The 18,337-nt window shown below is 45.5% G+C and overlaps 1 protein-coding gene across 1 annotated transcript in view; it reads left to right on the top strand.

The window, feature by feature from the left end:
• LOC111981768 (TANK-binding kinase 1-binding protein 1) overlaps positions 1-18,337 on the top strand; it is a 32,163-nt gene that overhangs the window by 3,241 nt on the left and 10,585 nt on the right. Inside the window, exons 2-3 of the mRNA XM_070449598.1 lie at positions 16,911-17,167; positions 18,072-18,301. Coding sequence (XP_070305699.1) covers positions 16,934-17,167; positions 18,072-18,301 — 464 coding nt within the window. The 5' untranslated portion in view covers positions 16,911-16,933. The remainder of the gene's footprint in view (positions 1-16,910; positions 17,168-18,071; positions 18,302-18,337) is intronic.

Here is an 18,337-nt window from a genome sequence, read left to right on the forward strand (position 1 = left end):
CATAAAAAAGCCAGACTACGGTTTGCAACTGCACACGGGGACAAAGATCATACTTTTGGAGAAAATGTCCTCTGGTCTGATGAAACAAAAATAGAACTGTTTGGCCATAATGACCATCGTTATGTTTGGAGGAAGAAGGGGAGGCTTGCAAGCCGAATAACACCATCCCAACCGTGAAGCACAGGTGTGCAGCGTCATGTTGTGGGGGTGCTTTGCTGCAGGAGGGACTGATGCACTTTACAAAAAAGATGCATCATGAGGGAAGGAAAATGATGTGCAAATATTGAAGCAACATCTCAAGACATCAGTCAGATGTTAAAGCTTGGTTGCAAATGGGTCTTCAAATGAACAATGACCCCAAGCATAATTCCAAAGTTGTGCAAAATGGAATAAGGACAGCAAAGTCATGGTATTAGGAGTGGCCATCCACAAGCCCGACCTCAATCCTATAGAAAAATGTGTGGCAGAACTCAAAAAGCGTGCGTGAGCAAGGAGGCCTACAAACCTGACTCAGTTACACCAGCTCTGTTTGGAGGAATCGGCCAAAATTCACCCAACTTATTGTGGGAAGCTTGTGGAAGGCTACCCGAAACATTTGACCCAAGGTAAACAATTTAAAGGCAAAGCTACCAAATACTAATTAAGTGTATGTATACTTCTGTCACATTGTTTTGATGAGGAAGAGTGGACCAAGGCGCAGCGTGAGAGAAATACATCTCTTTAATGAAGACAAACAAAACACTTACAAACGAACAAAACAACAAACGATCGTGAAGCTATTCAAACTACGTGCACACATGCAACATAGACATAGACACAATAGCCTAATGCCTATGGCTGCCTTAAATATGGCTCCCAATCAGAGACAATGATAGACAGCTGTCTCTGATTGAGAACCATTCAGGCAAACATAGACACCTACACTAAACACAACCCCATAAACTCTACAAAACCCCCTATACAATACAACCACCCAGACGAGACAAATACACACAAACATCCCCCCTGTCACACCCTGACCTAACCAAAACAATACAGAAAAACAAAGATAACTAAGGCCAGGGCGTGACATTACCCCCCCCCCCCCCCCAAAGGTGCGGACTCCGGCCGCAAAACCTGACACAGAAGGGAGGGTGCCGGGTGGCCTTCCTACAGCGGCGGCGGGTGCGGGACGTGGCCCCCACTCCACCATAGTTAATACCCGCTTGGCGGCTCTGGCGGCTCCTGGCTGCGGGCGACTCTGGCGCTCCTGGCTGGCGCGACTCTGGCGGCTCCTGGCTGGCGGGCGACTCTGCGGCTCCTGGCTGTGGCGACTCTGCGGCTCCTGGCTGGCGGGCGACTCTGGCGGCTCCTGGCTGGCGCGACTCGGCGCTCCTGCGGCGCACTCTGGCGCTCCTGGCTGGCGCGGCGACTCTGGCGCGCTCCTGGCTGGCGGGCGACTCTGGCGCTCCTGGCTGGCGGGCGACCTCTGGCGGCTCCTGGCTGGCGGCGACTCTGCGGCGCTGGGCAGGCGGCGGCTCTGGACTGAGGGCTGAAGCTCTGGCAGCGCTGGACAGGCGGGAGACTCTGTAGCGATGAGGACGGAGAGACAGCCTGGTGCGGGCTGCCACCGGAGGCTGGTGCGTGGAGGTGGCACTGGTAGACCGGACCGTGAAAGCTCACTGGAGATCTTGAGAGCAGGACTGGCACCATCCGCCCTGGCTGGATCTTCACCCTAGCCCGGCAGATGTGGGGAGCTGGGATGTTGCGCACCGGGCTAACACACGCACTGGAACACCGTGCGCTCCCCGCCTAACACGTGCCTGCCCGGTACGACGCCCCCCTCTCTCCACTGAAGCACGGCTGGGAGAGCTGTAGCGCCGAGCTGGCTGAGGACGTGCAGGGCTAGGGAGGCGCACAGGAGGCCTGGTGCGTGAGGCTGGCACAGTCTTAACCAGACGGCTAGCACGCACCTCAGGACGAGTATGGAGAGCTCCCGGTGACATCAACTCCCCGACACGTTCAGTTCGGCGATGTCTTGCCTCATGCACCCAAACCAGCACCTCCTCATAACTTTTTCCTCCAATTTCCCATTAACTCCTTCACTGTCTCTGGCGCCTCACCTCCAATTCGCCCCCTGACCGGCTCCTTATGGTAAGCAGGGGAGTTGCTCAGTCTGACTCCTGACTCTGCCACACTCCCCGTGTGCCCCCCCAATAAATTTGGGGCTGCCTCTCGGCCTCCAGCCGCTCTGCCGTGCTACGCCTCATAATAGCGCCTCTCCGCCTTTGCTGCCTCCAGCTCTTCTTTGGGGCGGCATATTCCCCTGGCTCTGCCCAGGTCCTTTGCCGTCTAATTCGTCCTCCCATGTCCATTCCTCCCAAATAGTGCAGCTTCTCCTGCTGCTGCTCTGCTGCTGCTGCTTCTCCTGCCGTTTACCCACGCTGCTTGGTCCTGGTATGGGGGTAATTCTGTCACGATCGTTTTGATGAGGAAGAGTGGACCAAGGCGCAGCGTGAGAAAATACATCTTCTTTAATGAAGACAAACAAAACACTTACAAACGAACAAAACAACAAACGATCGTGAAGCTATTCAAACTACGTGCACACATGCAACATAGACATAGACACAATAGCCTAATGCCTATGGCTGCCTTAAATATGGCTCCCAATCAGAGACAATGATAGACAGCTGTCTCTGATTGAGAACCATTCAGGCAACCATAGACATACCTAGACACTTACACTAAACACAACCCCATAAACTCTACAAAACCCCCTATACAATACAACCACCCAAGACGAGACAAATACACACAAACATCCCCCCTGTCACACCCTGACCTAACCAAAATAATACAGAAAACAAAGATAACTAAGGCCAGGGCGTGACAACTTCTGACCCACTGAGAATGTGATGAAAGAAATAAAAGCTTAAATAAATCATTCTCTCTATTATTCTGACATTTCACATTTTGAAAATAAAGTGGTGATCCTAATTGACCTAAGACAGGGAATTTTTACTAGGATTAAATGTCAGGAATGATGAAAAACTGAGTTTAAATGTATTTGGCTAAGGTGTATGTAAACTTCTGACTTCAACTGTATATTTATGTTTATTTATTTTCCCTTTTTGTACTTGAACTATTCACACATCATTACTACACTATATATATATATATATACATAATGACACCAACACTTGTAACTGTTGTAAGTGTAATGTTTACTGTACATTTTTGATTGTTTATTTTACTTTTGTTTATTATCTATTTCACTTGCTTTGGCAATGTAAATCAAATCAAACTTTATTTGGCACATACGTAGTGTAGACCTTACCGTGAAATGCTTACTTACATGCCCTTAACTCTTCTTGAACTGCTATGTTGGTTAAGAAAATATTTCCCAAATAAACTAAAGTAAAAAATTATAAAAAGTAACACAATAAAATAACAATAACGAGGCTATATACAGGGGGTATCGGTCCGAGTCAATGTGTGGGGGTACAGGTTAGTCAATGTAATTTGTACATGTAGGTAGGGGTGAAATGACTATGCATAGATAATAAACAGCAAGAATCAGCATTGTACAAAAGAAATGGTGGGTGGTGTGTTAATGTAAATAGTCCAGGTGACCATTTGATTAATTGTTCAGCAGTCTTGTGGCTTGGGGGTAGAAGCTGGTAAGGAGCCTTTTGGTCCTAGATTTGGCGCCCCGGCACCGCTTGCCGTGCGGTAGCAGAGAAAACAGTCTATGACTTGGGTGACTGGAGTCTCTGACAATTTTTTGGGCCGTTCTCTGACACCGCCGATTATATAGGTCCTGGATGGCAGGAGGCTTGGCCCCAGTGATGTACTGGGCTGTACACACTACCCTCTGTAGCGCCTTACGGTCAGATGCCAAGCAGTTGCCATACCAGGCGGCGATGCAACCAGTCAGGGTGATCTCGATAGTGCAGCTGTAGAACTTTTTGAGGATCTGGGGACCCATGCCAAATCTTCACAACTGTCTTGGTGTGTTTGGACCATGATAGTTCATTGGTGATGTAGACACCAAGGACCTTGAAACTCTGGACCCGCTCCACTACAGCCCCGTCGATGTTAATGGGGGCCTGTTCGGCCCGCCTTTTCCTGTAGTCCACGATCAGCTCCTTTGTCACATTAAGGGAGAGGTTGTTGTCCTGGCACCGCACTGCCAGGTCTCTGACCTCCTCCCTATAGGCTGTCTCATCATTGTCGGCGATCAGGCCTACCACTGTTGTGTCGTCAGCAAACTTCATGATGGTGTTGGAGTCGTGTTTGCCACGCAGTCGTGGTTGAACAGGGAGTACAGGAGGGGACTGAGTACACACCCCCGAGGGGCCCCAGTGTTGTGGATCAGCGTGGCAGACGTGTTGTTGCCTACCCTTACCACTTGGGGGCGGCCCGTCAGGAAGTCCAGGATCCAGTTGCAGAGGGAGGTATTTAGTCCCAGGGTCCTCAGCTTAGTGATGAGCTTTGAGGGCACTATGGTGTTGAACGCTGGAGCTGTAGTCAATGAACAGCATTCTCACATAGGTGTTCCTTTTGTCCAGGTGGGAAAGGGCAGTGTGGAGTGCGATTGAGACATCTGTGGATCTGCCGGGGCGGTATGCAAATCCTTTCCCATGCCAATAAAGCCTTTAAATTAAATGTGTGAGTGAGAGAGAGAGTGAGAGAGAGTCTGGGGATTCTACCCTCTTATCAGACAGGGTGTGGGCATGATCCTCCAAGGAGATGGTGATGATTCATCCTAATACAGCATGTAGACAAGAGGGCACAGTTAATCCAGTTGACCAGCACCTGTCTTTTGATGTAGCTACATACCCATGTTTACTCATTGGCTAGCTTGTGAAGGGACGTGATCAGACAGAGAGACAAGGAGAGGAAGAGTCTGAGTTAAAGGGTCATGTGTCATTTAGAATGATTAGTTGTTGTGGTAGTGTACTGTAAACACAGGGCAGTGATCCAGTTAATCGGACCAGTAGACATGAGGGACCGTGCTCAAAGTACAGGATTATATAACGATCAGTTGGATTCCATCTTGGTATTGGTGGGGTCAGTGAACCTTGTGCAGGGAATAGTATACTGCCCTGCTGCTTTGACTGTTTAGCAGTATAGCACACTAGTGTGCAAACCGTATAGCCTGGCCTACAATAGTGTCCTAACCGTCTAAAGTTCACCAGTGGTGTCATATATACACTAAAGGAAGCCAAATTAAAGGAAAAATGCAGTGCAATATACACAATGTTGCTCAATTAGGTTACATTGTTGTGGGCCCAAACAAGAGAGAGAGATATAGGAATATGTTGATTATGTAATACAGAATATATCAGTACGGAGAGTGCTAAACTGCCTAATGCCCTCAGACTGAAATGCTGTGTAAGCACATAGCACAATGGCCCACTGCCGGTCAATGGATATTCGCTTTTCCAGGCCAACAAGCAATTCCCCCACGGGGGAAATGACAAAAACATTAGATCTGAGTGAACAGTCGATTGGATAAACAAGGTTGAGTGTATTAACTCGCTTTTCGCTAGCATTAGGCCGATTAGATCACTATGCGTTACACCACAGACCACACAGCGTTCAGGAGAAGCAATGGTTACGTGCGTTGACATCAGACATTCTATGCTATATACAGTATCGAAATAACATTTTGTACATGGTTATTTCAACCATTTTTAAAGACATCACATAGTAATACAGAATAAATATATAAATATGAACTATTTTAAGTAGCAATAGCTAGTACTACGGAGGTTTGATGACCCGTTAGATTAGATCACTTTATTAGTCATGAATGTAAAAAAAAATAAAACACATGGGAATCATCTTCCTGGTCCTTCATCATGGTCCTTCACCCTCCTCTTGCTATAGAAACAGTGTTGTACTGGACCAGGGTTAACAGGAAATAATGTCAAATGAGATGAGACAGGTCTTGCCCAATTTGTCCAAACGTCTGTTCCTTGGAAAGATCCTTCTCACAGTGCACCCTAGAGCACACATTTCAACACGTTTAATCGTCAAATTAGGTGACGAACAGAAACAGGTATTAATAACCGGTATTAATATATTAATACAATATGAATAACCATGTATTAATAGATTGTAAGTGGCGAACACTTATTAATCACATCTTGCTTGGGAAAGATTGGCCGAGTACCCTGATCGCTCTTCTTAGAAAGCCCCTGTTATTGTGAAGTGGAAACGAACAATGGCTCAGCCGCAAAGTGGTAGGCCACACAAGCTCACAGAATGGGACCGCTGAGTGCTGAAGCGTGTAACGCATAAACATCTTCTGTGCTTTCTCAGTTGCAACATTCACTACCAATTTCCAAACTTCCTCTGGAAGCAACGTCAGCACAATAACCGTTTGTCGGGAGCTTTATGAAATGGGTAAATAGTGAGAGAGATAGGAATATATGTATACTGTAAATAGATTGTCCGACTGTGAGGTAGGCTATAGTTTCATATTAGGGGATTACGATGGAATTAGATAGTGTGAGACAAGCTTGTGAAGCGTAAAGGGAGGTCCGTGTGTGTGGCACAGGCTCAGCTGTGGGAGAGGGTTGATCAAGGCGAGGTGGCATTTTTAACAGTTTTTATCAGTTGGCCAAACATAGAATTGGCATCTATAGAGTAAATACCACACTCTATCATGTGGGGAGGAACCCAGTGTCTGTTCTATCAATTGTGTTTCTTGTTTTGAACATGCCATCTAACAGATTCCGGTGACTTCCAGAGAGAGTCAGTATATTAAGTTAACCTACGTGTCATTTACATGCTATTTCTATATGTGTGTCATTTGCTTTGCTCTTCATGGGGGTTTGATCTTCTAGTAGTGGGTAGGTAGCAGGCTTGTGCAAGCTGGAACATCTCATAGGACCAGGTGCCAATCTCCTGTTTCTGTAGCACGAGGCAGCTTGATGTACAATTACAACCCCTGGACAATCTATCGCAGGGCCTTCCCCCAAATCTCCTTGATGCTGAGTGCGAAGCAGAGACGCATTATTGAGGTTCTCCGCGTTGAGTGTCTGTGCTTGTGAGACAATCTCTCTAGTACTAGCCTTACCATTGCCATCTATACAATCACCTTAACACTGGACCTCGTACAGGGTTCAGATGGTGTACAATACATGCAATGGTACTATCAACATTGTCGATGACAGGTTTGTGAATTATACAGAATACAAAATAGAAACGCAACATGAAACAACTTCTAAGATTTTACAGAGTTACAGATCATAGGAGGAAATCAGTCAATTGAAATAAATGCATTAGGCCCTAATCGCTGGATTTCACATGACTGGGAATACAGATATGCATCTGTTGGTCACAGATACCTTAAAAAAAAAATGGGCCTCACCAATGGGCCTCAAGATCTCGCTGCGGTATTTTTGTGCATTCAAATTGCTGTCAATAAAATGCAATTGTGTCCGTGGCTTATGCCTGCCCATACCCTAACTCCACCACCACCATGGGGCACTCTGTTCACAACTTTAACATCAGCAAACCAGTCACCCACACAACGCCATACACCTGGTCTGCGGTTGTGAGGCCGGTTGGTTGTACTGCCAAATTCTCTAAAACGACATTGGAGGCGACTTATGGTAGAAATGAACATTAAATTATGTGGCAACAGCTCTGGTGGACATTCCTGCAGTCAGCATGCCAATTGCACGCTCCCTCAAAACTTGAGACATTTGTGGCGTTGTGTTGTGTGACAAAACTGCACATTTTATAGTGGCCTTTTATTGTCCCCAGCACAAGGTGCACCGGTGTAATGAGCATGCTGTTTAATCAGCTTCTTGATATGTCAACCCTATCAGGTGGATGGATTATCTTGGCAAAGGATAAATGCTCACTAACAGAGACGTAAACAAATTTGTGCACACATTTTGAGAGAAATAACATTTGTGCATATGGAACATTTTTGGGATCTTTTATTCCAGCTCATGAAACATGGGACCAACACTTTAACTGTTGCGTTTTTATTTTTGTTTGGTGTATTAAACAAGGTTGCCATCTGCTGGCTATGTTATATTTTGCATGACGGGCATATGCCACTGAGTGGCTGAAACTTTGTAGTGCTGGCAGCTGGGAGAGACAGAGAGGGAGAGATAGAGAGAAAACATAGAACCAAAAACATAGAGACCCAGAAAACCTGAGTCTACGCCTTCTATGGAAAAAGAAGGAACAGCACGTCAGAAATCAGCTCAATGTAATTGAAGAATCCATAGACTCTAACCACTTCTGGGAAAATTGGAAAACACTATATATATATATATATATACAGTTGAAGTCGGAAGTTTACATACACCGTAGCCAAATACATTTAAACTCAGTTTTTTCCAATTCCTGACATTTAATCCCAGTAAAAATTCCCTGTTTTAGGTAATTTAGGATCACCACTTTATTTACAGAATGTGAAATGTCGGAATAATAGTAGAGAGAATGATTTATTTCAGATTTTATTTCTTTCATCACGTTCCCAGTGGGTCAGAAGTTTACATACACTCAATTAGTATTTGGTAGCATTGCCTTTAAATTGTTTAACTTGGGTCAATCGTTTCGGGTAGCCTTCCACAAGCTTCCCATAATAAGGTGGGTGAATTTTGGCCCATTCCTCCTAACAGAGCTGGTGTAACTGAGTCAGGTTTGTAAGGCCTCCTTGCTCGCACAAACCTTTTCAGTTCTGCCCACAAATGTTCTATAGGATTGAGGTCAGGGCTTTGTGATGACCACTCCAATACCTTGACTTTGTTGTCCTTAAGCCATTTTGCCACAACTTTGGAAGTATGCTTAGGGTGGAAGACCAAGCTTTAACTTTCTGACTGGTGTCTTGAGATGTTGCTTAAATATATCCACATAATTTTCCTACCTCATGATGCCATCTATTTTGTAAAGTGCACCAGTCCCTCCTGCAGCAAAGCACCCCCACGCTTGGGATGGTGTTCTTCAGCTTGCAAGACTCCCCCTTTTTCCTCCAAACATAACGACAGATCACGGCGACACTGTGCAGTCAACAAAAACCATCATCTGCTATGATTACATTCTGTTAGAAGTTCCAATTGGTTCATGCCCTGTGAGCAGGTACATTAAGGACACTGTAGCATGCAATACATTTTCCTCAAAATCCCATATCTATTTTTCCCACCGTTGACACACAAAGAAGATCTAGAACCCCTTTAATTTCAAGACCTGTGCATATCTGGATCAGAGATAATGTATTCTCATATAAATAAGCAATCTCCATCACTCAATGGCGACAGCATAAATAAATAAAAAATGGCCATAATTGAGATAAAATGAATCATCAATCTATTTATACAACAATCTAATCAAGCTTCGAACGTCAGCACTTTGTGTCAGAATATATATATATATCTTTTTTCTGATGCAGGCAGTTATGCAACCAGGGACATGAGGCAAAGAATGTGACAACTGAACACAACCTAACCTATATGATATGGGGATGTGATGCTTATTTTTTCCTATCATCTTGTTATATTCTTGGCCATAAACTCTCACATGTCAGTGATCTTCTGATGTGCTACTCTTTGTTCTGTTCTGAACCCTGCTCCAACCTATTTCACCGTCTTCTATTGGTAAAAACGGTTCGGTTCATCACAGAATGGGAGTGTAAAGAGGGGTTGAGGGGGGGGGGGGACGTCACAAGCATCCACAATCCAACCATTGGCGATGTAAACCGCAAATGAACGGTTTTGACCCCCTTTCTCGCTATGAATTTTTCACAGTATCTCACGAGGATGCGTAAGTATATCGTGGTATTTGTTTGACAGTGTTTATTGTTGTGCCTTTGTAGAGTATTTTTTTAATTAAACAGGTGTTAAGTAACGCTCACGGCAACGTTTTTTTTTTTTACATATAAAAAGAGCTCGATATGAGGAAGAAGGGGAAAAGCGCGAGCTCATTTTTTTCGTTGGGAGAGATGGAGAGAGCTGCGTCGCTGTATACAGCCATGTTGTAGACTAGGTTAGCTACTGATTGCACTACAAAGTGAGAATGGCAACGAGCACTAGTGTCTTGCCGCAAGGAGAGAAACGATATAGAAGCTCTGTTGTAAGTAATCACGGGAAACATGTAGTCTACACAACCACACGTAGCATACGACGTGGTTGTTGCTTACGGAGATATTCATGCACGTGATTGATTGTTGTGTTTTGGTAACTGTCTTGACATAACTATTTTATTGCCCTAATGTTGGTGCATGTGGCTTTGAGAGATCATCACTATCGCACACTGGACAGTTCCGGACTGGGTTAGCAGCGTAGACAAACTTGCGCTGTTCACTTGCTAGTGGTGCTGAATGCTCAATGTTGACAACGCTTCAGACCAAAATGGTTGTCTCACTTGTAATTTTTTTTGAGAAATACAAAACGTAGCCTACGTGCTAAAAACGAAGTTACCTTGGTAACTATGTCTATGAAAGTCACTCAATTCATTATACAAAGGTAGGTCAACGGAAGTTTATTCAAATGAAAATGTCCTTGATCGAACATGGGTGCTTGACATTTTTGTTCAATTGTGTAAACACCATGCCTAGGTCTTTCAAAGACCTACGTTGTTCTGTTTATACGTTGAAATGTCCCTACCATGACCATCGTATATGCGCCATAAAGAAATACAGCTGGACGTGCATTTGTGGAAACAAACAGACAGAATCCATTAAATCAGAGGCATCGATCCTTCTGTGCATGGTGCTAAAGCGCGGCTCGCCGGCCACCGTGAGTAATTGACTGGCCATTAACCACCCAGCGAACCAGTCAGAGGCTATTAGCGAGAGGAACAGCTAACCGAACCCGCAGCGAATAGCATCTCCATATGCTTGACATTCGGCTTCCGGGCATAGCCGGTAACAACTGTATCTGGGGGTACTTTGGAGAGTGACGTGTTGACATGAGAGTTTTTACTCAGGTTAAGTTATGTTACTAGTAAAGGTCATGCTACTCGTCTTAAGTCTATTTCAGTAAGAAATCAGGGTTGCCTAAAAGTCATGTCTTGATTTTTGTAGTCCCATTTATTCGATGGATTTTAATTATTTATGTTGATACAGCTGTTTATTGAAACGTTCAAGGTTAAGTGTCGGGTGTCTTTGCTTAAGGTCTAACGTCACTTAATGTCCCTCCTGAAATCAAGTAGGCTATTTGGAACCTTCTGTTCTCAGACAGGAATGCCTACCATTCCGTCAGCAACAATGCCACAATGAGGATTTAAGCATGTGCGCATAGCGATATTGAACATTCCCTCATTGATCTTTCAAACCTATAGCTTTCTGGAGGCATTGTCACCCATCGCCTTTCAGTGTGTAAGTCAAATCCGTTACTGGAGAAGACAGTACAGCTACAGCACTTGAGGCATGATGAAGCATGCTCGTGGGCCGTTGACAGTGATAATGATTATGATGTCATCTATTACGTAACCTGCTCCACCAGGTCTACTGTAAGAGAGGTGAAAGGGTGCGCGTTCCAAATAGCACCCTATTCCCTTCATAGTGCGCTACTTTTGACTAGGGCCCTGGTCAAAAAATAGTGCACTATAGTGAAACGGGTGCCATTTGGAATTACAATCCTATGTTATGTGGAGGTGAGATGCCTCACCCACCACCAATTACACCCTGTTATCAACAGCTAGTCATGTGCAACAATGCTCCAATGCTACATTATTTGTTGTGCCTTTTGGCTGTATGATTGTGTTGGGTTTATTTTGTTTGGAGCACAGCATTCGATTGGGGCTTGGTTGAAGGTTATGAAAAGATTAGAACTCAAGTCAAACTGTTTTCCCTTTCGCATTGGTGGCTTTCGGTACGTCACCAGTGTGTGTGTGTCTGACGTATAGATGCTTTTCTGCACAGGGCTGCTGTGGATTAGGTCTCTGGCTCGCTGCACCCCACTGGGACAGCTCTGGGATATGCCTCTCTCTCTCTCAATCTTTCGCTCTCTGTCCACCTATCATCTCTCTCTGTTTTTCTGTCCTGTCAGAACTAGGTTACTCATCTCCCCCTCGCAAAGCGCATAGGCAACATCTATTCAAGCTGTTGACCCCTCCCCCGAGTACTGGCCTCAGTTCTCCCCTCACATATAGGATGGTGCCAATCCTCAAGGACACCCTCTCTCCCGCCATCCTCTTCCTCGCTCTCTCCCCCTTTCCTTTTTTTTGCTCCATCTCTTTCCCTGGGTTTGTCCTCTCATCGCTCCGTCCCTCAAATGACATTCACATAAGGCAACACATTCCTTAAGACATATTGTTTTCCTTCCATTTGTTTTGTCTTTGCAAGGACCATGCACATTCTAAGGGCTCGATTCAATCCGTAGCGCTGAAGACGTGCGCTACGGCGCGATAGAAATGTAAAGGCAATGTTTCTGCGTTCGCGGACACTGCATTGATGGTAAATGCTGCAGATGTTAGCTCAATCGGAAATGGCCTTTAAAGCTAGTTGATGCATCCATTTTCGTTTTTTACTTATAAATTCATTTCATATACCCATTGATTCTTGAAGACTATAACTTGTCTCATGAGCTTAGTTCAGCTGTCGTACCCCATCTGAACCCAAAACATAAGCTTGTTTTACGCCAATGTTTATAAACAATGTAAATGTAAACAAACACTCTATATCCTCAAACCTTGCATCCTTAGCTCTGTGTATGAATTTGAGAGTGGTTACATTTCTTCAGGCCTGTCCGTCAGCTTATTACCAAATCAGAGGCGGGGTGACTGCTTTGTTAGCGTTTAAATGAAGGATTCTAGCTTTAAAAGTCCTGTACCTTTCAAGTGTCAACCTTTGGTGTCATTCTGCATACACTGAAGTGGCCATTATGATAGATGCAGCCATCCATCTTACAAGTATTTGACCTAAGTACAAGATTATAAGCAGTAAGGATTTAACCAATTTACTAGAGCGGAGCTCAACATTCATCTGGGGATTACATGTAGGCCTGCCTGAAGACCAACTCACTGGCCTTGTGGTCAGAGTGTCCACCCTGAGATTGAAAGAAGGTAACAATGGGACCCGATCACTGCGTCTGCTTGGCACTCAGCATTAAGCAGATTGTGGCTAAGGCCCAGCCATAGTCTAGCGTCCTGTCCGGTGGGTGTACTTGTACATCAAGCGGCATCAAGCTACAGAAACTGGAAATAGGCTCCTGCGCCTATGGGCCGTTCTGGCTCGCTTGTGCAAGGCTACTTTCTTACATATAACAAACAAATGCAGCACTGAAGCGTGCTATGATGCTAAACCATTGCCGTAGCTAGTTTACAGAAGCATTGTTCTAAGCTAAAACTGAACCAAAGCATAGACGCATATTGAATCTCTACAGCACATTGGGCTAAGCTAGTGTTAGCTCAGGGCATCCATTCTGGCTGATATCCGGAACATTAAAATATGAATTAGCCATGTGACATTGACATATGGGCTTGTTCTGATTGGCCCTGGGGTGAATGGGCTCGCTAGCAGCTCGTGTTTCACTGTTGCTACTTTGTCCTCTGCTTTCTGAACAGAGAGATGATGTGTGTGCAGTGTGAGTCAGTGAGTTGATGCATGTGTGGGTTTGTGTGTAGGTGTTAGTAAATGTGTGTGTGTGTGTGTGTGTGTGTGTGTGTGTGTGTGTGTGTGTGTGTGTGTGTGTGTGTGTGTGTGTGTGTGTGTGTGTCAGTGAGTTGATGCATGTGTGGGTGTGTGTGTAGGTGTTAGTAAAGGACAGATGCTCGACCCTTCTCGGCAGAAGTATAACTGTCTTTAGGCTAGGCTACAGTCTAGGTAGAAATGCAAACCACTTGCAACCAAAGGAGACTTGGAAAAGAGGGAAATTGGCAGAGGTGCATATTTCAATGGATTCACATGCATAGAGGCACAAACCACACGTACATGAGGGACGGGTCCACAGAAAAGTTTGGATATCCCCGACTTAACTTTGCAACTTGCACACTGTCAAGTGTTTTGATATTCTGTATTATAAACAACTCTTTACTCCTGCCTGAGATCAAAAACCTTGAACAAACAACAAAACCCCATTCATAAGACTTTATTGTAATGCTCTGTTGTATAGTAGCTCTGGTGTACAGTAGCTCTGGTGTACAGTAGCTCTGGTGTACAGTAGCTCTGGTGTACAGTAGATCTAACCAACTCATTAATCCAGCTGTCATCAGTCTTGCACCCATCCAGCTGTCTCCTCCCTCGGGCGATGAATATGTGATAGAGACTCAAACAGCGGCGGGTTGGCAGGGAGCGTTTGCCGCTTGGTTGCATATACGTTGTGCTATAGGGGCCAATCTGCCATTGAAACAATAACAAAGTGGGCACCCCGCCTCTGTTTTGGCAAAAGGCTGAAAGATGAGGCTGGTGAAATGTAACCACTCAAAACTGACCATCCATTATATCAAATGTATAGTTTTAACCATGTTTTGGGGCTATACAGTGTGTGTTTACATTTACATTGTTTAAAAACTTTGGAGTGAAATAAATTTAGAATTGCTGTTCTAAATGGGGTACGACAGTTGAACTAAGCTCACGAGGCATTTATTAGTTCTATTCTTCAAGAATCAAGGGGTCTACGCTAAGTGTACAGAACATTAGGAACGCATTTCTAATTTTGAGTTGCACCCCCTTTTGCCCTCATAATAGCCACAATTCGTCGGGGCATGGACTCTACAAGGGGTCGAAAGTGTTCAACAGGGATGCTGGCCCATGTGGACTCCAATGCTTCCCACAGTTGTGTCAAGTTGGCTGGATGTCCTTTGGGTGGTGAACCATTCTTGATACACACAGGAAACTGTTGAGTGTGAAAAACCCAGCCGCGTTGCAGTTCTTGACACACTCAAACCGGTGTGCTTGGCACCTACTACCATATCCCGTTCAAAGGCACTTAAATCTTTAGTCTTGCCCATTCACCCTCTGAATGACACACGTACACAATCCATGTGTTAATTGTCTCGAGGCTTAAAAATCCTTCTTTAACCCGTCTCCTCCCCTTTCATCTACACTGATCGAAGTGGATTTAACAAGTGACATCAATAAGGGATCCCACCTGGATTCACCTGGTCACTCTACGTCATGGTAAGAGCCAGTGTTCCTAATGTTTTGTACGCCGAGTCTGTATCGTTGATTTCTACGTTCCAAAAAATGCATGTTGCAACTGCAGATTGCTCCTTTAACTGGAAAAGCGGCTCGTCTCCAAACGGGTGAATCTCGTGGGCATTACAGGATGCAACTGCATCACCCACCTGGAGCACTGGGGCAGCTGCAGTTCCCGAGCTCCAGGGACAAGGGTGGATCGGTGGGGGGAACAACTGGTTTATGTCTGTTAACATGGTTTCAATTTCAATCCAATACAACTTTTATTAGTATTCATCCCAGATGAATTGTGCTGGGTAAGACTTTGTAAAATAAGATCCCAGATTGGTTTCTAGTGGTCTCTTTTTTTGGGGGGGGAGGGGGGGGGTATACTGATGTTAGAGGAGGGATGTTGACCATGTGGGTACTCAGAAAGTGACTTTAGGGCACTTTGAAACACGTGGTTCACTATGGGACCTGTGTGAAGTCTTAATTGGAGTGCCTTACTTTCATTGGGCGGTTTCCATATCTATTCATGCCTCTGCTATGGAGATGTGGAATGACGTTGAATCAGAAGAGAGAGATGCAGCTGGCAGAACAAACAACATCAAAAGAGCACCACTCTCTCGGGTCTCCTGTAATTGTAAATATATGAGCCAAGCTGAGCTTTACAGACTATGATTCAGCCCTGCAGGCCAGGGGATTTCAGCATGATTATATGTATATGTATGCATAACGTATATTTTTTGTATGTGTATTTGTTTCTGGAGAGGGGAAGGGGAAAATAGTTCCGGGGAATATACATACATTTTCGATATGGAGTAGTATGGATACTTTGATATTGAATATATTATCGTTACAGCGTTGACCAACTTCATGTGTTTTGGACTGGGGAACCTTCCACATACACACGGGATGGCTGTCTGCACGTGCGAGAGTTGGTTTGGCCTAGATCTAGGCTACAGCACCCAATGACGCATCTATATATCTCTTTAGTTGAGTATTCCAGGTTTCCCAACTGAGTGGGGAGGGGGAGCACTAGAAGAAACAAGGTGGGTTTTTATGTTTCAGGATGTGGGATGGTATAACATTCATGGCAACAGCCAATCAGATTTAAACGGTGGCAGCTGGAGCGGGCAATGTGTATCCTAGACTGGGGACAGACTCTGCTGGGCAGGGTTGGCACGCGACCCCTATCTATGCCCGTCGACCATGGCTCTCACTCACACCGGAGCTGCGCCAGGGCCCGTCGCTCTGCCATTTGAGCCTTGTTAGCGCCACCTGCTGCGAGAAGGAGAGTGGCTGGCGGAGAGAGGCTAGCGCCGGAACGACCACGGCCTTCTGCTCCCTCGGAAGGCCTGGGGACAGTAGTGTGTGTTCACTGAACTGGAAGAGGACTTATGGGTGGTGCAGCTGCCCTGTTGCCGTCATGTTGCTATGAAGTGATATCCTTCCTGTTATCCTAGCCTTCTATGCTAGAGGGCGCTGTGGTCTGTTTACAAGTCAACTAACATTAGTTACAGTGTTGTTTGACGTTGACGTGATTGTTTTTCACTCCAAAATCCCAGTTTTATAAGATACTTTGAGACTTGAAATGTGTCAACCCAATCTGTTGTGTTTGTGTAGATCCACCTATATATATATATATATCTCAATCCCACATGAATGGGAAGGAAGAGAGCATTTTCTGATTAAAAATCCAAAATAGTTTCCAAATGACACCCGTTTGGGCAACAGACAAAGATTGTCCTGCTTTGACTGTGGGTATTGCAGTTCATAACATCAGTATTACAGAATGACTGGCTCTAATGACTTACCCTCCTTCCTGTCCCCCCCTCAGGTAGCCACTGACCTGCCCGAGGGATGGAGTCTCTCTTCGGGGGCGAGCTGGGCCTCCTGGGCGGTGGCGAGGGGCTGAGGGATGACGGCTGCGGCCTGGGGTCGGGGGTCAACTGGTCGGCCTCGCCCATCCAAGACGACATGTACCCCTCCCACTTCGCCCTGGCCGCCGCCTACCACGACATCAAGACGCGATTGGCCAGCCTGGAGCGAGAGAACAGCAGCATCAAGAGGAAGCTGAAGAACTATGAGGTCAAGGTAGGTTGACTGATCTGTTCATGACAGAGGCTACGTCCCAAATGGCACCCTATTCCCTTTATACTGCACTACTTTAAAGGGAAGCCCTATGGCCCTATGGGACCTGGTCAAAAAGGCGTCCCCCTTTAAAGGGATAGTTCTGGATTTTGGCCCTTTATCTACTTCCCCAGAGTCAGATTAACTCTGGATACCATTTTGATGTGTCAGAGTCCAGTATGAAAGAAGTTGGAGGTAGTTTCACAAAGAAGCTAATAACTAGCCTAGCACAAAGACTAGTTGTTCCCATAGACTTACAGTCATTGCGCTAATGCTAGTTAATTAAGTGTGATAATGCTAGTTAGCAATTGTGCAAACGCTAGATGGCAACTTTCTTCAAACCGCATGCAGATACATAAAAATGGTATCCACGAGTGCATCCGACTCTGGCGAAGTAGATGGCGCGTCATTTTGCCAAAATCCCAAACTATCCCTTTAAAAGGCATCACTGATTTTACATGACTGAATTGGTAAAAGCTACTCTGTGGAACCTGTGCTTTCGCCTATGTAATTGAGTTAGATCAGTGATTACTTCCAGGAGAGGAGGAAGGAAGGCTTGAGTTTCAAAGTACTGAAACAATCAGGCATACCTGAATGGGGCCATTATTCAGTTGAAACTCACAGTGGAAAAGCTGATGGTAGAGGAAGGTTATTTTCTAACCTCTAATAATAATCTGGCCTCGACTTACACTGGTGTACTCTTTTTCTTCTTCTCCTTTTGCCATCTCCTATGTTTTGTGCTGTGACACCCCGTGTCCTATTCCCACTGTCTTCCTTTGATCTCCTTTCTTTCTCACCTACTCCTCTCATTTTCCTCCTCTGTCCTTCTCTTGTACCTCTCCCCTCCTCCCCTCCTCCTCTCCCTCAGTTCCCTATGATCAGTGAGTTTGAGGAGGAGAGGACCCTACAGTGCTGCTCCTGTGAACCCAAGGAGACCAGCCTACTGCAGTCAGAGACCACCAACCTGCAACAGAGAGTCAACTCCCTCACACAGGAGGTAAGACATGGAGGAAGAGAGAGGAGGGGAGAGGAAGGAGACAGAGGAGAGACGAGTGTGAAGAGGGAGATGAGAAGAGAGGGGAGAGGGAGGAGAGAAGAAGAGAGGGGAGAGGGAGGAGACAAGAGGAGGGAGGG

The sequence above is a fragment of the Salvelinus sp. IW2-2015 genome, linkage group LG20, assembly GCF_002910315.2.
Source record: "Salvelinus sp. IW2-2015 linkage group LG20, ASM291031v2, whole genome shotgun sequence".
Classification (NCBI taxonomy): domain Eukaryota; kingdom Metazoa; phylum Chordata; class Actinopteri; order Salmoniformes; family Salmonidae; genus Salvelinus; species Salvelinus sp. IW2-2015.